Genomic DNA, 25,641 nt, shown 5'->3' with positions numbered 1-25,641 from the left:
GGTTTCAAGCCTTAGCTGTGAACTGCACTGAAGAAAAATGGCTCCCAGACTTCTCTACAAATCACATATTCATTTTTCTGAATTCTAAACTATACTTTAACTTCTTTACTGGACTGAATAATTTTTACCTGTGGAATGAAAACAAGTATCTTGCAAGAATATGGTAGAGTAACCAATAGATTCAAGAAATCTAGAAGACTTGGGACTTCCCTGGTGGCACAGTGGTTGAGAATCTGCCTGCCAACACAGAGGACCTGGGTTCGATCCCTGGTCCGGGAAAATCCCACATGCCGTGGAGTAACTAAGCCTGTGCGCCACAACTACTGAGCCTGCGCACCACAACTACTGAAGCCTACACACCCTAGAGCCTGTGCGCCGCAACTACTGAGCCCACGTGCTGCAACTACTGAAGCCCGCATGCTCTATGGCCCACGTGTTGCAACTACTGAGTCCGCGTGCTGCAACTACTGAAGCCCACATGCCTAGAGCCCACGTTCAGCAACAAGAGAAGCCACCGCAGTGAGAAGCCCGTGCACCACAAAGAGTAGACCTCACTCGCCGCAACTAGAGAAAAGCCTGTGCGCAGCAATGAAGACCCAGTGCAGCCAAAAATAAATAAAACAAAACAAAACAAAACAAATCTAGAAGACTGTAAGTATGCTGAGCAGGAGAAGAGAATGGTGCTTATTATATTTGATATAACATAACATGCTTATTAAAAGTAAGATTAAGGAAACCCATAATCATTTGTTCATAAAATAGGAACCAGGATGCCTATACTCACTGGTATATTCCCCAGTGTCTAAAATGGTACCCAGAATACTATTAGCACCCAATAAATAAATTTGTTGAATATATATGTGAATGAGGAAAGAAAAGTTATTAAATTTTACGAAATGTTCTCCACTGGCCTCAGTGCTCTGAGGGCTTAATATTCTCTCCCACTCTTTGTCTCATTAAAATGGGCTTCTGTTGCTAACTCTACTTTTGAAAATATAAACTGTAATATATTAATTTAGTAAAGGGATGATAACCACTTTAAGTAGTACTAAATTATTAACTACTGAAGGTCAAAACAAAAAACCTAACATACCATCAGACACAAACAAAGTAAATGATATCTGAGATTTCACACAGATTTTTAGGTATCTCCCAAGCTCCATTTTGCAATTTTGGAATTTAAAGGCAAACACATTTGTTACTGGATGGGAAATGTGAATATGTTTCCTTGCAAAGTTTGTCATCTTACCAGGTCTTTCCTTCCCAGTGCCTTTTGACTCAGCAAATTTTTGTATCAAGCTTTCAACTGTAGTGTTAGCCATGTTATTCATAAATTCTTCATGGACCTATTAAAATGAAATAAAGATAAATTTTTTTCACTTTCCATAAATATTCTTACTGTATTTCAGACAAAACTTCCACAAAACAATTAAAATTCATTATACCAAAATATATGTATTTTGACCCAGAGCGTTTAAGAACTTTCATTTGCCTAATATGCTCTGTTACCTAACTCTGTTAGTAGATCTATGGATACAAACCACATTTTACATGAACCCTTAACGTATGGTCTCACAGCCTTAGAAGTCAAGGCAGTGTCCTGTTCCTATCTTTGAGTGTTTTAGGGACATAAATCTTACGATAAATAAAACTTATACAGCAATGAAAATAGTATTAGAACTTTAGTAACCAAGAATAACAGAATTCATCTTTCTCTACTATATTTCAATGCACCCCAAATGTCATCGTTAAGGCACTTTTATATTTTTGGAAATTTTCTAAGCACAAGCTCTATAACTTATTGAAGTTGCTATGCTAAATTTTAAAATAGTAAAACTTTGTAATAAAGAAATATTCAAAAATTGTTAACTTCAGAATTTTAACTCCATAATTAATTTAAATTATCATCCTTGATAGGATGGTAAAATCCAGGTTATTCTGTATTTAATACATGTAAATACATATTCTTTACCTGAAATAATTCAGTATCATGTTATGAGTTATGATTTTTAGAGTCAGAAGTGAACATAAAATTCTCATGAATCAGTTCAATAAAAGTAAAAACGTACCTGGCCTATTTGTAAATGAATTTCCTTTATAGCATTTGACAAGGATCCTATAATTTCTTTTATATGAATGAGATGAGTTTCTTCAATATCTTGAAATTTCTGGGTAGCGAATATAAAAAATTACACACACACAGATATATTCTGAAATCAAAACACTTTTTAGAAGTCATCTTAATACAGCTAACCAAATTTGTCAAGTTAGCATCAAAAAAAGTTAACTTTTTGTTACATCATTTCTCAGGCACATATGACTTTTTCAGAATCAGAAGATACCACAAATTAAAATCTATAATCATGGTCAGAAAATTAGAAGGAGACCCAGAAGAGAATAGTGTCAAAAAACCAAGGGAGAAGTATTTCAAAAACTGAAAAACAATTAGTTTGCAGAGCTAAAACTACAGTTTACTTCTTAAGACTTTACAATCTAGCCCATAGACTTTCAAAAAGGTCTAATTCTGGAAATGTTAATACATAGTCTCCAAAAGAGACAGTCTATGGTCAAAGAAATCTGGGAAAGCCTGTATGTATACTCTGTCCCAGCAGTTCTCAACTGAAGGTAGAGATGATTCAGATGACCTGGAGAATGTTTTCAAACTATAAAACAAATAGATCCTCCATGACTACTTAGGCAGTGGGCTGGAAAGAGGTAAGAATGTTGTTTGGAAAAAAAATCCCAGGTTATTCTGATATTTACTCCCCAGGAAGAAAACCACTGCTAGACTTGGCTTCATAATAAATGTATTAAAAACTGAAGTAACTGAGAAATACTAAAGTAACAAAACTTGTTTCACTCTGCTTAACCCAGTATGTTCCAAATTTCTTTGACCATACAACCCTTTTTTCTTCTTCTCTGGAGATCTATTAATATCTCACAGAACAATAATATTCCTCAAAACAGGATTTGGGAAATGTTGAACTAGTCATTTTCAAACAAAAATACATTTGTCATTTCCAGTGCACAAACCTGATTACCCACTTTCTTGCCAAATTACATCAGTTCTAAGGAGCAGGCCTAAATGTTTGCTATTTTTCCCTAGTTTATCAAATTAAATTCCCTCACCCCATATTTAATGTCCAATTTTCTTCAGCACTGAGTTACGTGATCAGAAATCACTAAGCCAAATAATCATGTCTATATTTGTGTAAAGGGTCTGAATTTCTAAAAAAAAATCAATTATGGTGAAATTAGTTTTGGCAGTAATGAAACAAAGTCCAAAAACTTAAATCCATTTTATTCATGAGGAATGATGAGTTAAAATAGAGTGCTTGTCTTGACTAATTCTGACCAAGTCCAATGAGAATACCAATACTGCAAGATCCTGAATTACTCTTAAGAACTGAGGAACATTCAGGAGGAGCATGATCCTATTTTACGTTCATATTATAAGAATTCACCCTCTGCTTAAATTTCTGCAATTTAATGAACAAGATATTTTCTCATAGACAGGTAGTCCCAAATCCAGGAAAGCTTGGTCAAACAGGCACTAATTTCAAACGTATGATCCCTAATTCCAAGGAAACTTGTGCCTTCTTCTTATTCTCTTTTGAAACACCTACATTGAATAAGTCAGATCCTTAATAATTGAGAAATATCTTGAAGCATGAAGCCAAACAGAAATATCTTGAAGCATGAAGCCAAACAGAAACTAAAAGCTACAATCTTGAAACTGTGCTTTATTTTTGGTGGGAGGACTGCTAAATATCAGAATTCCTCAAAATTAGTGACTACGAAATAAGTTCAGAGTTATTCAGCAATGGGAATATAGTATCAAGTGTTTGAATATAAATGAATAAATCTTCTTGAACAAATCAGAGTTCTTCCTCCTTGCAATTTCAAATCCACTGTGTTCATATGTACTGTTATATTAGATTTTTAAAAAAGTACAATTTTGTCAGCCAGGAGAGATATAGAAAAGCACTCTAATACTAAAACTCCTTAATCTGAGGGTGTTGCTCAAGCAAATCTCAAATTTCCTTGAACTAGCCATCTAACTGTTCAAAGTAAACAAAATCTCCCTATTGTTTCAAGTTTTTTAAGTGTCATTAACCGACAGTGGTGAAAAGCATAAGCACAGAGTCACAATTTTAATCATGCTTATTCTCAACTCAAATGCAAAAACTTACATCACAAGTACTCCAAGTAAATTCTAACTTCTTTCACCCCAGGTAAATATATGTCCTGCCACCCAATTTCAGTCTCACTAGATTGACATGCCCCTTCCCACTAGGATTAAGTCAACCCGCTTGGCCTGGAACAAAAGGAAAGTAGAGAAGCAAAAGAATTATTTTCCCCTCTAAATAACCCAAAATAAAGTCTACTGTCTATCAAGAAACAAAAGTTAACCTGTCCTACAGTTGTGCGTGTGTGACAGACAGAGAGAGACAAAGAGGGAACACGAGAGAGAACACACATACACATCAGCACAGTATAGCATCAACTTTAAAAGCACCATGGTTAAACATCTGCTCAAACAAATTAATGTTTCCATCTTGGAACTGGCAAGATAAACAGTTAAAATGCAATTTGAAAAAATGTAATGAGGAAGCAGAAAGAGATAAGGAGAGGGAAAGATGAGTGCTGAAGATTCTTTATAAGGTAATACATACAAACAAAAAACACTGACTCTGGGCTTCCCTGGTGGCGCAGTGGTTGAGAGTCCACCTGCCGATGCAGGAGACATGGGTTCGTGCCCCGGTCCGGGAAGATCCCACTTGCCGCGGAGCGGCTGGGCCCATGAGCCGTGGCCGCAACGGGAGAGGCTACAGCAGTGAGAGGCCCGCGTACCACAGAAAGAAAAAAACAAAAACACTGACTCTAACAAATTCTAATTTGTTTTTTCAAATTAAATAACTGAAAGGCAAACATTTTCACTGATAGAAATTAATCATTTTGATAGGAAATTAACAAATCAATAATAACTGCCTTATAAATGAGCGTTCCTAATGATTTAAAAGATAAAAGAGAACTTGCTGAAGTCTACAATGACCTCAGTTGCTATAGAAATTGAAACTTTTTATCTCACTAGAGATGGAGCCTCATTTAACACAACTAAACCCTTCTTGAAACATCATTTCCGAGCTGCCATGACATTACATTTCCCAGTTTTATTCCTTCTCTGGCTTCTCCTACTTGGGTTTCAGCATCTCTTCCTCTCCCAAACTGACAATGATGAACCTCTCAGAGCTTGGCCATTATTTCCCCACACTCTATCCAAAGGTGATGTCATTATGGCTGTGTGTACCGTCCAGCCCCTATTTTATAAAGTCCCAATCCTTTATTCAAAACCTTTGGGACCAGCTGTTTTGGAATTTAAATATTTTGGATTTTTAAAAATAAAGATAACATGGTGTTACCATATATCTCATAATACTACCAACAGGATCTGCAGTGGCATCTGTTTATCAAACACTAAAGGAAAACATGTATATTCAGTCTAAGTAGGATAAAGAGACTACAAATTAGCCTCACATCGGTTCAAGTTTTGCTGCCAAATGAGTTCCAGGAAAAAGATTTTTGGTTTTCAGAGCTTTTGGAATTCAGAATTGTGGATAAGGGATGTGAATATTATGTCCAGGCAAGATTACTTACAGCCTCCAAAACTGCCCATTTGATGTCTCCACTTAGGTATACACAGCTCAAAATTAACATGTTCAAAACTGAGCATCTCATGCTCTTCCGACCCCTCAAACTAACAGCTCTTCATCTAGCCTTTGCCATTCATCTCTATACACATAGGCTTACAAGCCAAAACCTGGAAGAGATCTTGAATCCCTTTAGAATTCTCCCATTCACCCTACCCCTGCCATCTCCAAATGCATTCACTTGTCTCCTTCTACAAGGCCACCACACTGACCCTCATCCTTCTCACTGGACTATGATACTGCCTTCCAAATTGGACTCTTTTTTTTTTTTTCGTGGTACGCGGGCCTCTCACTGTTGTGGCCTCTCCCGTTGCGGAGCACAGGCTCCAGACGCACAGGCTCACAGGCGTGGCCATGGCTCACGGGCCCAGCCGCTCCGCGGCATGTGGGATCTTCCCGGACCGGGGCACGAACCCGTGTCCCCTGCATTGGCAGGCGGACTCTCAATCACTGCGCCACCAGGGAAGCCCCAAATTGGACTCTTGATTCTCCTTTGGCCTCACTATAATCCATTCTTCATGAAACTGTCAGAATTAGCTTTAAAAATGCAGACCATATCATGTCACGTCCCTGCATACAGCTCTTCAATGTATTCCAACTGCTCTTGGAAGAAAACCTAAACCCTTACTAAAGCCTGGTCCTTGATTATCTCTTTAACCTCATTTCTAACCACCATCTCTCCTTACTCAGTTTCAGTAAGCATTTTTTACTTTCTAGAATGTGATCTCTCTTTTACACATCTGGGTCTTCACATCCATGGTCTCCAATGCCTAGAACACTCCTGCCCTAGAATGAGTCTCTTACTGATGCTTCAAGTCTCAGTTTTAAATGTTACTTCTCCAAAATGGACTTTCGTTAACTCCCTAATCCAAATTAGGTCAACCCCATATTCTATCCCATGGAAGCTTGTTCTTTTCCTTTGTAACATTTATAGTAATTTGTAACTTTATATTTAAGCATATATTTAATGTCTGTCTCCCTCCCCTACACTGTATACTCCATGCAGAGCAGAGAGAATTTGTTTTATTTACATACATATTGTATACACCCAGCATCTAGCACAGTGCCCACAACATGGTCAGTAGAGATGGATGCATGATGCCTGCACACAAGCATGCAAGCTGTCTGTTTCTGAGGTGTGAATCATTCACCACTCCAAGCAAGAAGACTTCCTAGAATCTAAAAAGTCAGACTCATAAAGTCCTTCTTCACACTTACAGAGTGTCTACCATGAGCTGAAAACTGTTTTAAGTGCTGAGGAGACAGCAGTAAACAAATCAATCCCTGCTCTTACAGAACTTATATTTTAGTGGGGGAAGACAGACAACAAAATATATGGGTAGAAGAGCCAGTGTGCCTCACCATATTTCTAGCCCCTCAAACATGATGACTAAGAATGTTCTAAGAAGAGGTTCCTCCACCAGCCTCAGGGCCAGAGTGAAGAGCTAAGCCATGAGGAACAAGTAGCATGATAAAAAATAAACACTTGCTATTGTAAGCCACTGAGATTTTGGGGGTTCTCTGTCACAGCAGCATACCATCCTATCCTGTCTGACACAGTAAATTAAATGCATGGTGTCAGATGATGACAGGTGCTAAGGAGAAAAACAAAACAAGAAAAGAGGACAAGAGGTGAAGGTAGAAGTTTTGGGTATAATTCATAAAAGGCACCCATCTTAAATCTACGGCTTTAACTAAGGCTCTAAGAACATCAAATTGAATATAATTTATCCCAAGGTTATAGGAGACAGATTTTTTTTTTTTTTCCAGTATGCGGGCCTCTCACTGTTGTGGCCTCTCCCATTGCAGAGCACAGGCTCCGGACGCGCAGGCTCAGCAGCCATGGCTCACAGGCCCAGCCGCTCCGCGGCATGTGGGATCTTCCCGGACCGGGGCACAAACCTGTGTCCCCTCCATTGACAGGCGGACTCTCAACCACTGCGCCACCAGGGAAGCCCGAGACAGACGTTTTTTAACTGATTGTCTGTCTTCCCTTACTAAAATGGAAGTTCTATGAGAGCAGGGATTCTTGACTGTTTTGTTAACCACTATATCCTCAGCACTGAGTCATTTCCAGTTTTCTTCTTAAGTATAAGTCAATTTTAAAACCCATACATAATCATTACTGTCTTCATCATCTACCAATGTCCTCATTTTCTCCAATGCTCCTTAAACATTCTAGTCAATCTGAATAATCCCTTATGATATTATAACTATTGATTCTTGGTCTTCAATCTCCAAAACAAGATGTATATTTTTAAAACAGCATTATTAAAACACTGAGATTGTGCATTTTAACATTTTTGAATACTAAAAAATTTTATGACAGAAAAATTGTATTATTTTTATCACTAATATAATTTATTATAATTTACAAACAATAAACACAAATATCCTGTTTTAGATTTAAAGCCTTAAAAATACCAACCTGAGCTGTTTCTGTCATTTTCTGTTCAAAATCAGCTTTTCCTAATGCATATTTTTCCACATAGAGTTTATAGGTATCTGTAGCTTTCTTAGATTTAACAGTTGCCTGTAACAAAACAGAAACATTTTGAACTATACAAAATATTTTTTATTTCCTGATATAAGTTTATATGAAATAATAATTTAAGTGCATTTTAAGAAATGAGGCCTATGTTGAGTTCAAGATGACAAAAACTAATACCTTGTCTTAAGTCCTCCTTAGTGGTATTTTTTGTTACAGTCACACAATAATGCATGAATTAAATGCTAATTCTCTTGTCTGATGGAACGTGCTTTAAAAAGTTAAAATACTCTCATTTTATAACCCAGAGTAAGATCACACAACCACATAATAGTACAATGTTACTAAAAATTCAAAAAACAATACTGTGACAATACCCTCAGAATATGCTTGACACTCCTTTACACACCTGTGAGTCTTTCTTCCTTCCACAACAGATATTCCATTTAATGTCTGATCAGTGACTATAAAGCTAGCTCAAAAGTTGAAAAAAAAATCAATTTTCCTTGAGGTTTCTCAGTTTCCATTGTGCTCCGGAAAATCTATAAATTTGTTTTTAATCATTGCCTATTTTTCAAGAAATTGTTACTGCATTATTATAGTTCTAATTTTATCAAAGTTACTTACTCAATAAAAACTTAATAATATGTTAAATATTAGGCAGTGACAAATATGAATACAAATTATATAGAGATCTTTTCTTCAGGGACTTCATAGAAGAAGTATAACCCGCATACATAAACAGCTAGAAACTGGTGGAGAGAAACAAAGAAGTAAAAACAAATTTTATGGAAGATGGACATTAAGGAAGAAGAAAAACTATGTGTCACTTGTAGGTTGGGGCAGACATGTGGCTATCAAGAAATCTGATTATTCTCAAAGGATTGATCAATTTGGATACAGGAAGTTTGAAGGGAAGGGGTGTTGAAGTAAATAAGAGTTTAAAGAAGATCAAAAAAAGAAAAGCTACAGGATTTCAAGATAAAAGATCTCCACTTTCTTGATGAGGTAAGAGGGGGTCTGCTACGAGTGAAGAAGAGTAGGGTAGGGTTGGGAACTTCAGGATAATAAAGAAAGTTTCAAACCATGGTTGTGGAGGATGCAACTGGTAATAACTACAGGAGTAAAAGTCTTGCAAAGAGCCACTGAGGGCTAAGCTGCAAAACTTGGAATTTGTGCAGAGCCCATCAGACCCAGTAGGTAATTATCTCCAGCTATGTTCAGGAGTCTTAGAATAAGTATTAGAAACAGAAAGTTGGGTTTACCTGGAGGTTTGGGGTTGGCAAGCGATGCATACAGTCTTATTCTCTAAAAAGGCAACTCTGTACTCTCTCTAAAATATAATTTCATATACTATATTAAACATATATGCTTTATGCTTGTGGGCCTTCTTAAATAAAGAATATAGGATGCCACTTTATCTTGTAGTGTATCAAAACGGTATCTTGTATCAGAACTGGTTTTGGAGCCAAAAGAAACTGGATTCAACCTTTAGCTCTACAATTTACTACCCAGTTGACTTTGAGTTTTATATAGTTCTCTCATTCCTAAAATGGAAATACCACATATTTTTTTTAGAGCTTTGGCACAGATGAAATATAATTTATGTAAATGCTTGGGACAGGGACTACAAAATAAATCGTATCTGCTATTAAACATCAACAGGAACATACATCATTATATTTTGCTGTTACACTTTGCTGTTATTATATCTAAGAGCTGTTCTAAGCTCTACCCCTAGAGTAAGTGTCTAAAACCTACAATGATTTTCTAGTTTGCTCCTGTGGACCTTTTTTTAAACTCTCTTCCCATTGTCTAGCCGTATGACATTATTTTATACTACCGTTAATATACTTCCTCTAACATCCTTGCCCTTTCAAACATTTAACAATTAGATGAGATGGATATTTAGAGTTTACAAACTACCTTCACGGGAAGTCCAGATAACCAAGTTTGCTAGAATTTATTTTAAAAACAATTTTAATGCCATGGTTATCTGCGTTTCCTTTTGGATTTTGTTATGCCAAGAGACTTGGAAGAAGAGAATTTCTTCCAGCTACCTAAATTTTCAGTCTATACAAGAGTAACAAGCAACCCACAGTCCATGGAGTGATTTTTAATGACATAGTCTAGCAAAATGATATATTCTCACTGGGAGCCCCTTCTTCTTTGCTTCTTCTTCATCCTAACACTACTCTTTTCCTCTGCTGCCTATTAAGTTGTTGCCTTATAATTTATGTGTCGGCTGTTGATAAATACATGAGCATCTGAAATTTGAAAGGAAATTCATAAACAATGTAAAAGTCCCTCAAAATATAACTATAATGATTGTGTCCATACTTTTTTTTAAGTAATTTATTCCACTACAGGTTCTACACAAAATAAGACACCTCCCTTTCTAAACTTACCATTAAAACCTTTCTCTAATAGCCTCTTGTTCTGTACTATTCAATAAGTCTTAGCTCCTCAAAAAGAAGGAAGCTTCTTGAAGACAGAGGGGATAATATGTACTCAGCCTTTAAGAACCTTCATAACATCTAGCATGATGAGAGGCACATGGTAGAAACTAAAACATTTATTTACTATGAAATACAAATTCATAATCCAACAATCAGAAAATATGTGAATGAACCATTTAAAAAGGGAAGAACTGAGTCTATAGCCTATATTTAAAGTAAACTCTTAATTTTAATTATATTAATAAACAGGAAAAGTTCAAATAATATTTTGCTATAATGATATTTCCTAGTAGACATATATGTTGCATTGTAGACAATATAATGGTTTCTCACTTACAAAAAAAGAAAGAAGATACCCTTTATAAGTTCTAATATATTTTTTACATCAGCTTTCACTCTTCAAAGGTAAACATCATATGTCAGAATAAGGAAATTACATACCAACTTAAAGAAGCACCTTAGAAAACTGGCAAAAGTAGTACTTAATAATGAATAAATTTCTTTAAAGAGTTTATTGATTAACAAGGTATTTTAAGTAATGACAAAACAATTTAAAGAAAACTAAGGGTATCCTATAAAAGAATATAGAGGCCACTTTAGAATGTAATCATATTCTGGACTTCCCTGGTGGTGCAGTGGTTAAGAATCTGCCTGCCAATGCAGGAGACACGGGTTCGAGCCCTGGTCCAGGAAGATCCCACATGCCGCGGAGCAACGAAGCCCGCGCGCCACAACTACTGAGCCTGCGCTCTAGAGTCCATGAGCCACAACTACCGAGCCTGTGTGCTGAAACTACTTAAGCCCATGAGCCTAGAGCCCGTGCTCCGCAATAAGAGAAGCCACTGCAATGAGAAGCCTGCGCACCACAACGAAGAGTAGACCCCGCTCGCTGCAAACAGAGAAAGCCCGTGCACGGCAACAAAGACCCAACACAGACAAAAATTAAACAAATAAATAAATAAATAAATTTATCTTTAAAAAGAATGTAATCGTGGGCTTCCCTGGTGGCGCAGTGGTTGAGAGTCCGCCTGCCGATGCAGGAGACACAGGTTCGTGCCCCGGTCTGGGAAGATCCCACATGCCACGGAGCGGCTGGGCCCGTGAGCCATGGCCACTGAGTCTGTGTGTCCGGAGCCTGTGCTCCGCAACGGGAGAGGCCACAACAGTGAGAGGCCCGTGTACCGCCAAAAAAAAAAAAAAAAAAAAAAGAATGTAATCGTATTGGGAATATATATATTTTTTGAAAGCAAGAAACATCTCTCATAGGAAATGACTATACAGCAACACTCAGTTAAGTCAAAATGACTTTCTAAATAGTATCTTTGCTTAGTAAAACTATAAATTCTTAGGGTAGACTCATAGAAACTAAATGCCCCAGTAGTAACAAACTTGACCACTTTTGTAAAGTGATTATTAAAAGGGATGTTGGAGCATAGCAACTTATGCTTTAAAAGCAACAGCTACATTTCTTCTCATAAACAAAAGACTGGCCTTAATAGATTACCTACTGATAACAAAATAAATCCTACATTTTATTCATTTCCTTAGCATTATAAATAAGTTTACTGATGTACTACCAGAAATATTTCTGTTTAAGTGTCTATAATTTTTATAGTAAACTCCTATGAATCAAATATATACATATAAAATAAGTACTCTGTCATAGTCCACAAATATGAGTAACTTCTAAATGGTGCTTTATAAAAATAAGGGTTTGTGAATGAAGATGAGAAGCGTGCTATGTCATAATAGCCAATAAGTGTTTATGTTTTCAAGTTCACCAAAGGAAAAACAGTTCAAAGATCTATGTTTAAAAAAATCTACATTCATGTTAATAAAGAGCTTATTTATTACAGGCCAAAATAAATTTACTTAGGCTTGGATTTGAATATATATAAATCAGAGACCCATTAACACATCTAGTATCACAAGCAAAGATATCACCTCTGAGCAGAACAATTAGAAAAAAGCACCCCTTCCTCTTCTTTTCTTTTTGCTGATTGAGAAGATTTAGACTATACTTCTATTCTCTCAGTAGTTATGCTTAATGTTCATGCTTGCAAAATGAACTTTCGAGATACTCCTGAATCTCTTTTCACAGTCAGATTCTGACCCTTCTCAGTTACTTCCAATTCAGGGACTGCTGAGGTCTGCTTTTTTCCCCACATAGTATTATCTTCAATGTCACCAAAAGCATTACTGACAGAGCATTTCTTAAAAGTGTTCCACTATCATCTCCAGATTTTCTTCCAAACATTGGTGCTCACATTTTCTTGATCTTACCAGGTTTCAACAAAAGGTTTTCAGACAACAATCAGAACTAATCCTTCCTCAATGCTCTTAAAGTGGTCTGTTAATTGAAACATCAACGTGTTGCAGTTGTCCAATCATGCCACCAGGTATATAACAACCAAGTTCACAGAGGCAGTGAAACTACACCACAAATGCCACCATGCCAACAGTGATTATATGATACTATCATTTGATGATGCATTCTGATTTCAGAGATGTGAGGAAAAAGATATACCCGGTAGCTTTTAATATTCTCTTTTTCTCTGGTGCCTCGTTCTGAATTTATCTTTATTTAACCTGCTTAATACCAAGAATGTACTTTTGATCTAAGAACTCCTGAGTTTTTTTAATTCTGAAATATTCTGATCTGTTAACTCTTCAAATATTACCTGTCTACCATCCTCTCCATTTTTTTTTCTTCTGAAATCCATATCAGATGAATGTTGGTAACCTTTATTCTCTGTACTATGTTATGGGTGAGTGCCCAAATTCAATCTTTCACTATATTAGCTCTAAAGTTTGTCTTCTCTGTTGCTTTTTTTAAAATTTCAATAACCATATATTTCATTGCCAGATTTTCTGGTTAGCTGTTTTCCCATCTACTAGATCTTATTTCATTATCTCTCTTAATTTCTTTAATATAAATTTATATTCGTTTGCATATCTGAACATCCTCAACAAACACGAACGTTTCTGATCATCTATTTTATAAATCTAAATTTTATTTGGAGTGAATTCTTATTCTAATTGTTAAATTTATTGCCACCTGTCTTAGCAGAGGTATCCCCTGCTTTTCAAAAGTTTGTCTTACAAGTTTGTTTGCTTTTACAGAAGAATTATATTAGTTCCTGTTTTCACGAACTGAAAAACATTCAAAGAGGATTTTCACTTTTACAAAAACAGGTGAAAAGAAAAGTAGCATTCAGCGTTTGCTTTGCAGGAGCCGTTACAGAGGCAGCGCACACCCTGAGAAGCAGTGAAAGTGGCACCACCAAGCTCCTTCCCAGGATCTACACTCAGCATCGGTCTCCAAAGCTTTGAACTGTGTCTGTAAGCATCTGTGCTTTATCTCAATTTATTTTGTGCATGCATTAGCAAGATGTGTTCTAAGGTACTTGCTTCTCTGCTTACGCCATTTTGGCTTATGAAAGGTTTCACAGGAACACTCTACTGTTGTATAGCAGGGAAAGCTATATTAGCTATATCAGATTCCTTAAGATGTGCTTTTGCTCATTTCAGGTGGGAGGTTTCTTGTTTTTTCTCCTCTCTCTTCTCTCTCTCCCTCCATCAGTGATGCTGGAAAAACTCTATAGAATACAAGGTAAACATCACCTCCTAGAATTGTGTTATATTCTATCACTTATGCTCACCCATCCCCATTTAGCAGTTTCAGGTTATCTCCTGCCAGCCCTCCAAGGCCCCAATTTAGTATTAGTCTTATAAAGGTAGCTTTTAATTAATTCCCTGGAAGAATATAGGGGATATGAACGAAACAGTCATGAACTGGTTCCTTGGCCTGACTGCCAGTCAGAACTGCATCCTTAAACCCCAACTTCCAATAATGCTTTAGCCTTCAGCAGCTTAACAGTCTTTTTTCACTACTTATAGTTTCACCAAGTGAGTGGGGTTCCTTGGGCTTCATCTCAAGTGGGGAGTATTTAGTCCCCTTTACCACACAAGAGCTAAATTCCACTGCCTAACTTAGGACTTTGGGTCCAACAGCCCCGCATAATCAATCTCTACATGCCCTTCTGAGTTTCTGTTCCATTTCTGGTTCATTATGAAGATAATATTCTTCTTTTTGGAGCATGTTATTTTGCTTTATTTTCCCTTTTCATATATTTTATTCTTAACTGCTGTGCCTGGAATGAAGAGCGTTTTAAAATCATGAACTTACTCTGCCTCATTTTTTACCCCCTCCCAATGTTTATTTATCACACAAAACACTAAAGGAAACATATTACCCCAAATTCCATTGACTGTTTTGATTTTTCCAGATGCTCTTCTGGTTTTTGCCCATGTATATACACTTTTATAATTATTATAATTGCAACATAATTACAGTTTTGTTATTTTTTAATGGCTATTTCAAATATTCTACAAAGCTTTCAAAATTATCACTCCCTATGGCTGATTCCTAAATGATATATACCACATCAAACAAGTGGATAGTTAAACTGTTTTGAAAGGGGAAAAATATCTACTTTTAATCAAAATGAGAGTGGGGGAAAAGGTTGTGGTTTACCACAATACTACATACATGGGCTCAAAGTCAGCAATAAATCACCCACAATATATATTTAAAGTTTATCTCAAGTAACTATTGCCTTGCTAAATCTACCAAAGTCTTGCTTCAAAGAAATTTTTACCTCATTATTAAATCTTACACCAAGCAGCATCTCATCAATTATCTTATAAAAATATCCTGCAGGGCTTCCCTGGTGGCACAGTGGTTGAGAGTCCGCCTGCCTATGCAGGGGACACGGGTTCGTGCCCCGGTCCAGGAAGATCCCACATGCCGCGGAGCGGCTGGGCCCGTGAGCCATGGCCGCTGAGCCTGCGCATCTGGAGCCTGTGCTCCGCAACAGGAGAGGCCACAACAGTGAGAGGCCCGCATACCGCAAAAAAAAAAAAAAAAAAAAAATCCTGCAAATGTGTCACCAATATAAAGAAATCATTCCTTTTTATGTATTTGCTAATCTATCTACCAGATACAAAATATTTTGTAAACCTACTTCTGTTTCACTTAGGTAAATCACTAACACTCAGAGGCACAGTGACTTCATCTTTAATATGAGATCATTCTTGAGTGTTTAAAGATTAAAGGCAGTCTTGTATTTGAAAATGCTTGAAACCACAGAGGTATTATTTTTATTACAATTACCTTTTCTATTTCTCTTTGTGTAGCTCCTTCCTTTTTCAAACGTTCCTGTTCGACACATTTGGCATTGTAATTTTCCTTGGATTTCTGGAGGGCCTGAGTTATGCTCTGAATGGTTTGAACAGCTTCCAGAGTTCCTGCAACTTCTTCTTTAGTCTGTTTGGTATGAAATGATTCATCAAAATGCAGAATTACAAAGCATTCAGTATCTGACCAATCAATCCTTTAACAAAACTGATACCTTTTTATGCGATTTTACTTGTTCTTCTCCATACTTCTGAACTTCTTTTATTAATTCTTGTAATTTTCTAACAAGATCCAAGTGACAATTTGCTAATTTCTCTGTAGATGTTTTGAACACATCCCACACTGGTGCAAATGTTCTAAAGCAAAGAAAACATGGGAATAATTTACTAACAGGAAGAAAAAGTTTAAGGCTCCAGAATAGAACCAATGGAAATAATGTTATATTCAGTAATTTTAATTAGTCAAAAGATGAAATTAAATTAAATCACAAATGAAACGACTGACAGCCTGACCTTGATTTTTTTTAAAATCCTTGGTTAATTAGTTAAAATATTTTTATACCTCAGATACAGAGAAATGAGTTAACTCATATCACAGGTCTGGCCATGACCCTCCCTTAATTATAACGTGTCATTTTCTGAGTTGATTTGGTTATTTAGATTTGTATCAGAAGCCCTTCTAATCACTGTCTACTGTTTAAAACTAACTTATTATCAAATCTAAATTTTAGACTCTTCAGTGCTCCATTTAAAATGCTTCATCAAAAATAAAAGCTCCTGCGAATTCCCTGGCAGTCCAGTGGTTAGGACTCCGTGCTTCCAATGCAGGGTCACAGGTTCGATCCCTGGTCGGGGAACTAAGATCCCGCATGCCTGCAGTGCAGCCAGAAAAACCAAATAAATAAAATTAAGAAGATAAAAGCTCCTCTGAATTTAAACATGCAAAAGTCAAATTTGTACATGATTTTTTAAGTGCCTTCATCATTAAAATTTATTGAAGAATGACTTTAAAACTGTTATCTGAAACTTTGTTTCAGATTTTACCCGTGTACTTCAACAAACACTGAGAGTCCCCTTTCTACTACACTTGGTATAGAATGTATGACATACTTTCCTACCACTTCTTCTCAACATTGAGAATTTAATATTTTCAACAGGTTCAACTACTTCCAAGAGTTACTACATTATAATATTTTGAATAATACTTAGAATGCCAAAGGTTAGTTTAAACTAATCTGGTCAGTAGGGAATGATATAAGAATAATTTTATCCTATGCTTTCCTCAGGTACTTCCTCAGAGATTTTCAACAGCACGTGCTTTGCTCTATGATAAAACAAAAACAAATAGCAACAATGATCACTAACGCAAGACGGTAGAGACAGAAATTACTTACCCTAATATGTACTCTGTGCCAGTTACTGCATTTCCTACCCAGTAGGAAAGCTAACTGACAACAATCATTTTAAGCAATAACAAAAAGTTCAAAGAGAATAATTAAAATACTTAAATAGGACTGTTCTGATTAGATCTTACCTCACACTTTTAAATCTAATCAGCACTAAATGTGGCAAGTAGTTAGATGGAAAATTTTGAGAGAAAAAAGGACACCTGAAAAGTATCCACTCACTACAGCACCAAAATACATGTACATCACTTCAGGTAAACCTGATACATGATAGTCTAGACTTTACAAAACAGGTAAGATGAGAGTGTCCCTTTACTTTACCCAAGGATTATTTACACTGAAAGGAGGTTCAACATAAGATTTCTTTAAATACAGGTTTCTTTAAGGAATTCCAAGTATCATTCCATTTTTTAAAGTTTGACATACACAACTTTTTTCTGGTCAGGTAATACAAGTTAATGTACAATGAGCACTAAGAAAGGAAACTGACCAACCCAAAATATGTTTAAATGCAACTAAGTACAGAAAGATAAAATTCAATTCTTGCCTAAATATGTATCAGTAAACAAAAACATTAATATTTAAAATCTTTATAATCTTAAGTAACAACACTAACAAAAAATAAAATATCACCTATTATTCATGAAAGACACATATTCCAAAGACAGAAATGTTTTCAGTAACTTTATTAGAAAACACATGTTTTTTTCTACCTCCCACCTGGTAACTAAAAATAAGAATTTCCTATATTAAAACCATGGCCTCATACTGAGTGAAATAAGTCAGACACAGAAAGACAAATATCATATGATATTGCTTATATGTGGAATCTGAAAAAAAAGGGGGGGTACAAATGAACTTATTTACAAATCAGAAATGGAGTCACGGATGTAGAAAACAAACTTACGGTTCCCAAGGGATGGGGGGAGGGATAAATTGGGAGACTGGGACTGACATATACACTCTACTATATATAAAACAGATAACTAACAATAGCCTGCTGAATAGCACAGGGAACTCTACTCACTACTTCGTAATGGCCTACATGGGAAAAGAATCTTAAAAAAAACAAGAACAGAAGTAGAGTTACAGATGTAGAAAACAAACTTATGGTTACCAAGGGATGGGGTGAGGGGGGAGAACTGGGAGATTGGGGTTGACGTATACATACTAGTATATCTAAAATAGATAACTAATAAGAACCTATTGTATAGCACAGGAAACTCTGCTCAATACGCTGTAATGGCCTACTTGGGAAAAGAATCTAAAAAAAGAGTGGATATTTGTATATGTATAACTGACTCACTTTGCTGTACACCTGAAACTAATACAACATTGTAAATCAACTCTACTCCAATAAAAAGTTTTTAAAAATAATAAATAAATATTTCTAAAGTATCAATCATACTGGACACCTAAAAGAATGAGTATATGAGAGAAAAATAAATTATTTATTAAAAAGAAAAACAACAAAACATGGTCAATTGGTTAAAGCTAGGTTCTGTTATTCCAGTTACTTTCTGGCCCTTCTACTGTGGTCAATAAAGAAGAAATTATGTTTTAGAAGAGGCAAGTCTACATGGAGGAGTTAGAAACAGGAGGCTGCCAGAAAAGTGAGGAGAGATATGGAAAAAAGAAGGAAGAATGAAGTTGTATTTTGTAGTTTAACAAAGAGAAAAAAGTAAGTTTCATTTACTTTGTGTTAACTGATTCAGCAAATTCAATTATACTTTCTATCAAGTCGAGAATATATTCACATATAGACGCATTTTGAATAAACACATTACATACTATTATATTTATGAACCATTTTATCCTTAGTGAGAACCTACTATTCCCATAAACTTTGCCTAAATCAACACTGAAAGAGTTCTTCAAAGAAATTAACTCACCCAAGTTGTGAATAATTGCTTGCAGATTTTGCTAGTTTTGTCATTGACCTGGAGTACGCCTCTTCTATTGTAGCTCTGTTAAATCAAATTTCCATATTATAATAGCTCTTGTTTAATGACCAAACACATAGCAAAATTATTAAAATACAGTCACAACTGTAGAAACAAAAAGATAACTCAAAGTATATGTTAAAAATAGGTAGGTATGTGGTCATGAATTTCTAGCTTATCTTTAAATGGCCTTTGTGCACATCTACTTAAAGAACTAGTCTGGTATAGAACTAAAATAATGTATTGATATACCACCAAAAAAACTTTAGTGAAGTCACTCCTCTTCTTACCTTTAGTATCAATGGTTATCGGAACAGGAAGTACAAAAGTACTGTTTCTTGCATTCTCTCTATATACAAACTGATTCAGTATGAAAGTCATTTGTGTTTAATATTTCCTTGGTGTACTTAATATAGTTTTATTATTCTTTAACATTGTGAATTCATTATTATGCACATTTAATGGAACAAGAGATTGAGGACAGTCATTTGCACAAAACTAAGTATGAATTATTAGCAAGTCTGAGATCCTGGACTTCAGTACTTAATCTAGTCTGTGATTAGATCTAAAACACTAACAAGTATTTCACACTAGGATACTGTGCTTTATATAGCTGCTATTCAGCATACAGAATTTTAGGCTAAAAAAATTAAACCATTAAATATAGAATAGAAAAAAATTTTCCTATAGGCACGTAACTTACAAATGAAAACTATGACGTTGTCTTGGCCTTCATAACACTACAAAAATTAAGTTCTATCTTACCTCACCCATAATTACCCTGTCCCTTCTCAATCTGTGCTACCCTTAACAAAGAAACAGTCTACAACCACCACTGCCTTCCAGTTACTTTGATAGCTTCAACTAACATTCAGAGATCAACAAATCCAGATCTCCACCCTGCTCTTGAAGCAAATCATCTGTTCAGTATCTAAATGCCTCAAGCATAACTCTAGCTAGACATCTGAATCATCTCAAGCTCAGAATACCCAAACTAAGCTTATCTCCAGACTCTTCCCCAACCCCACAAAAGGTAGCTCTTTAACAAAAAGCAACTATTAACAGTAACTGCCTCTCACTGACGGCACTGTGATATTTTTCTGCTCCTTTAAACTTCCGGGTGTCTTTTTAATATACTATATTACAAGGGTAGTACTTTGATACTTTTTAGAAAGTTAATACAGAAATAGTACCTCAATGAATAAGTTTAACAGCAAGGAAAAAATGGTTCATTTCCAGTACTAGTAAATTGATCCAAAAACCTTCCAATGAGAAAAAGCTGGAGAGGTGGTGGGTGTGCCTAAAAGGCATCAGAGAACTAAAGAAGCAGTTAAGAATCAGCAGGCCAAGACCCAAGAGAAGGCTATCCAGAGAAGAGAGACAGAGAGGTAGGGCAGCTTTTCCCCTGGGGCATCTACAAGCGGCAGCTGATCCTGAGAAGCGGAGCAAAGCCTCACAAGGTAAAGGAGACAAAACTAGCTTCAGACTTGCCAAAGGTGGGAAGCATGGAAAATCCCATACCCTTTAAACTGAGACTCAAAGAGTAAGGATATAAGGAGTTAAGGATGAACAGTAAGTAGGCAAGCTCTCAAAGGGACTGCAAACATTATCTTTTCAAACTGATATTGGATCCTGCATGGTTGTCTTATATACATTCATACAACCACCAGGTACATAAGGAAACAAGATGAACCACCAGTGGAAGCAAATTTAACAATGTTCCACACGCTAAGATTCTAAAACTTAGACTTTATGAGTTTACGCATTATGATCAAGGAGCCAGTCGATTAAATCAAGAATTTCACTAGAGAGCTAAAAACCATTTTTCAAAAGTGGGGGAAAGCACAGCAAATTTGAAAAAAATATAAATTCTATATCTGAAAAATACAATAACCAAAATTAGTATCTCAATGGATGCAGTTTAACTATAGATTCAATACACTGTAGTGAAACGTAAAGTAGAGAGAGGTGAGAAGATCTGGATTCTGGATTAAAGCTCAGTGAAACATAAACTAACATAACATGGTAAATCAACTATACACCAATAAAAATTAATTAAAAAAAGGGAAAAAGCTCAGTGAAACAAAAGAATGGAAAACAGAGAAGAGAAATAAAAGACAAAGGACAGAGCAAAAAGGTCTAACATATGTGTAAAGAAAGTAAGAATGGGTCAGAAGAAATATATATTTGCAGAGATAATGACAGAGGATTTTCCAAAACTGACCACAGATATCAAACCACAGGTTCAAGTAGCCCAACAAACCCTAAGAGGATAAATAAAGAGGTATGTACATCTAGTCACATCATAGTAAAACTGCTGAAAGTCAAAGACAAAAGGAAAAGCTTAAAAGCAGCTAAACCTTTCCCACCATCAGATGTTACCTTCAAAGGAACAATAATTAGCCTGATAGCTAACGTCTCAACAGTAGATAATGCAATGGTCTTCAAAGAATTTTTTTTTAATCTAGTAAAATGCAAAACTATAAAACTCCTTTAAAATAACATAGGAGAAAACTTACATGACCTTGGGTATGGCAATGTCTTTTTAGATAGAACACTATAGACATGGCCTATGAAAGAACTCATTGATAAGCTGGACTTCATTAAAATTAAAAACTGCTCTGTGAAAGATGATGTCAAGAAAATAAGAGGACAAGCCACAGACTGGGAGAAATTATTTGCAAAAGACAAAAGAGAAAAAGAAATGTTATCTCAAATACACACAGAACTCTTAAAACTCAACAATAAGAAAACAAACAACCTGATTAAAAAATGGGCCAGGGGGCTTCCCTGGTGGCGCAGTGGTTGAGAATCTGCCTGCTAATGCAGGGGACACAGGTTCGAGCCCTGGTCTGGGAGGATCCCACATGCCGCAGAGCAACTAGGCCCGTGAGCCACAACTACTGAGCCTGTGCGTCTGGAACCTGTGCTCCGCAACAAGAGAGGCGGCGATAGTGAGAGGCCCGCACACCGCGATGAAGAGTGGCCCCTGCTTGCCACAACTAGGGAAAGCCCTCGCACAGAAACGAAGACCCAACACTGCAAAAATAAATAAAATAAATTAATAAACTCCTACCCCCAACATCTTCTTTAAAAAAAAAAAAAAAAAATGGGCCAGGGCTTCCCTGGTGGCACAGTGGTTGAGAATTCGCCTGCCGATGCAGGGGACAAGGGTTCGCACCCCGGTCCGGGAAGATCCCACATGCCGCAGAGCGGCTGGGCCCGTGAGCCATGGCCACGGAGCCTGCGCATCCGGAGCCTGTGCTCCACAACGGGAGAGGCCACAACACTGAGAGGCCCGCGTACCGCAAAAAAACAAACAAACAAAAAATGGGCCCAAAACTTTGACACCTCACCAAAGACGATATACCAATGACAGATAAGCATATGAAAAGATGCTCCACATCATATGTCATCAGGGAAATGTAAATTAAAACAAGATACCACTACATACCTATTAGAATGGCCAAAGTGTGGAACACTGACAACACCAAATACCAGCAAGGATGTGGACCAACAGAAATTCTCATTCATTGCTGGTGAGAATGCAAAGTGATATTTTGGAAGCCACTTTGGAAGACTGTTTCGCAGTTTCTTACAAAACTAAACTTATTCGTAAACTACAATCTAGGAATTGTGTTCTTTCCTATATACTCAGAGGAGTTGAAAACTTATGTTCACACAAAAACACGCACAAGTATGTTTATAGCAGCTTTATTCATAACTGCCAAAACTCAAAAGCAACCAAGATGTCCTTCAGTAGATGAATGGATAGATGATGGATAAATAATTCATATCCAGACAACAGAATATTATTCAGCATATTACTAAGTGAAAGAAACCAACCTGAAAATGCTATTACATACTGTATGATTCCAACTAAGGCTGACCTTTGAACAACATGGGTTTGAACTGTGCGGGTCCACTTATACACAGATTTTTTTTCAACAAATACATACTACAGTACTAAATGGTCCACAGTTGGTTGAATCCACGGATACAGAACAGCAGATATGAAGTGCCCACTGTAAAGTTATATACAGATATTCGGCTGCATAGAGGGTTGGCACCCCTAACCCCTGTGCTATTTAAGGATCAACTACATATGACATTCTGGAAAAGGCAAAACTATGGAGACATAAAAACAGAGCACAGACGATTCTAGGGCTGTGAAAATACTCTGCAAAATATTATAATGATGGATATATGTCATCATACATTTGACCAACCCATAGAATGTATAACACCAAGAGTGAACCCCAAGGTAAACGATGGATTTTGGGTGATTAGGATGTATCAATGCAGGTTCATCCTTGGTTAAAAAAAAAAAAAGGTACCATTCTGGTGAGTAATGTTGATAATGGGGGAGGCTATGCGTGTCTGGGGGCAGGGGACATATGGAAAATCTCTGTACTTTCCTCTCAATTTTGTTGTAAACCTAAAACTGCTCCAAAAAAATGACTTTAAAAGAAACCTACCAACTAGAATTCCATACCCAGCAAAAATATAAATGAAAGTAAACCCCTAATAAAATAACAGATCTAGGTGATGAGTGTCAATGGCTACTAACATCACAAAAGAGATATAACCAGATACTATACGCCTCTGATGAAAGTACACACCATCGCTGATGAAGTATTCTTGTCAAAATATTGAACTGAATTTGATCTAGTTACTACATTCAAATAAAAATTTATAAGAAATATAGGAGTAAAGGAAAATGTTAAATAAAACTATGAATATGCAATTAGCATGTTCCAGGATTTGGGACCCTCTATAGAACAAATAATTTGGTTTCTTAAACAAAAAAATAAAGTAAGGAAGGAGTGAGGAGAACTACAGATTAAGAGACTCAAAAATCACATCCATCAAACATAGTGTATAACTCTTGCTGGGCTCTTGATTAGAGGAAATCAATTATGTGTATCGTGTGTATATGGCAATTGAGAAAAAGTGAGCACTGACTGGATATCTGGTGATATTAGGAATTAATACTACATTTTTAGATAAGGTAACATACTGCAGCTATGTTTTTTAAACAGCCCTTATCTTTCACAGACACAAATGAAATGCTAATGGATGAAATGCAATGTTTCTGAATCTGAGATCCACTTTATAACTATTCAAGAGTAGTGGTATGGGACTTCCCTGGTGGCGCAGTGGTTAAGAATCCGCCTGCCAATGCAGGGGACACGGGTTCGAGCCCTGGTCCGGGAAGATCCCACATGCCACAGAGAAACTAAGCCCATGTGCCACAACTACCGAGCCTGCGCTCCAGAGCCTGCAAGCCACAACTACTGAGCCTATGCACCGCCAACTGCTGAAGTCTGCGCACCTAGAGCCCATGCTCCACAACAAGAGAAGCCACTGCAATGAGAAGCCCGCGCGCCGCAACGAAGAGTAGCCCCCGCTTGCCATAACTAGAGAAAGCCCGTGCGCGGCAATGAAGACCCAACGCAGCCAAAAATAAATAAAATAAATAAATTTTTAAAAAAATGATTAAAAGAGAAAGAGTAGTGGTATGGAATGGATGGAACAAGCTGGCCATGATTTGACAATGTTGAAGCTCAGTGATTGCAACATGGAAGTTCATTATATTAAGTTCCTAACTTCTGAGTAAGTTTTATATATGTTTGAAAGTGTCCATAATAAAAAGTTTTTAAAATAAAGATAAATTAAAGATATGATCAGACTAACAAAAATTGAGAATTCATCACCAGAAAATCCACATTAAGGAATATTAAAAGAAGTTTTTTAAAGAGAAGAAAAATGATCCAGGACAAAATATCAGAGAAAAAGTAAATAATTTTAATAAATCTAAAAAATAACTATATAAGGACTTGCCTGGTGGCACAGTGGTTAAGAACCCGCCTGCCAGTGCAGGGGACATGGGTTTGATCCCTGCTTCGGGAAGATTCAACATACCGCGGAGCAACTAAGCCCTTGCGCCACAACTACTGAACCTGTGCTCTAGAGCCCACAAGCCACAACTACTGAGCCTGCGTGCCACTGAAGCCTGTGTACCTAGAGCACGTGCTCTGCAACAAGAGAAGCCACTGCAATGAGAAGCCTGCACACCGCAACAAAGAGTAGACTCCGCTCACCACAACTAGAGAAAGCCCACGCAGAGCAATGAACATCCAACGCAGCCAAAAAAAATTAATTTTAAAAAAAGATCAACTAGGTTAGATACTAAAAATATTTTTTGATTACCATTAATTTTGTTAGATGGGTAATATTATCGTCTTCTAAGTCATTAGCTGTTAGAAATACATACATAGGGACTTCCCTAGTGGCGCAATGGTTAAGAATCCACCTGCCAATGCAGGGGACACGGGTTTGATCCCTGGTCTGGGAGGATTCCACATGGCGTGGAGCAACGAAGCCCGTGCGCCACAACTACTGAGCCTGTGGTCTAGAGCCGAGCCACGACTA

General features: G+C 36.7%; 1 protein-coding gene across 1 annotated transcript in view; it reads right to left on the bottom strand.

Moving 5' to 3' along the window:
* The window catches only part of FCHO2 (FCH and mu domain containing endocytic adaptor 2), a 116,100-nt gene that overhangs the window by 67,715 nt on the left and 22,744 nt on the right, over positions 1-25,641 (bottom strand). Inside the window, exons 3-8 of the mRNA XM_019929868.3 lie at positions 19,156-19,230; positions 16,073-16,214; positions 15,835-15,987; positions 8,140-8,244; positions 2,070-2,168; positions 1,250-1,346 (exon numbers count right to left, since the gene is read on the bottom strand). Of these exons, the coding sequence (XP_019785427.1) occupies positions 1,250-1,346; positions 2,070-2,168; positions 8,140-8,244; positions 15,835-15,987; positions 16,073-16,214; positions 19,156-19,230 (671 nt within the window). The remainder of the gene's footprint in view (positions 1-1,249; positions 1,347-2,069; positions 2,169-8,139; positions 8,245-15,834; positions 15,988-16,072; positions 16,215-19,155; positions 19,231-25,641) is intronic.

Source organism: Tursiops truncatus, chromosome 3, assembly GCF_011762595.2.
Source record: "Tursiops truncatus isolate mTurTru1 chromosome 3, mTurTru1.mat.Y, whole genome shotgun sequence".
Classification (NCBI taxonomy): domain Eukaryota; kingdom Metazoa; phylum Chordata; class Mammalia; order Artiodactyla; family Delphinidae; genus Tursiops; species Tursiops truncatus.
This window is presented reverse-complemented; position numbering and strand designations above follow the sequence as displayed.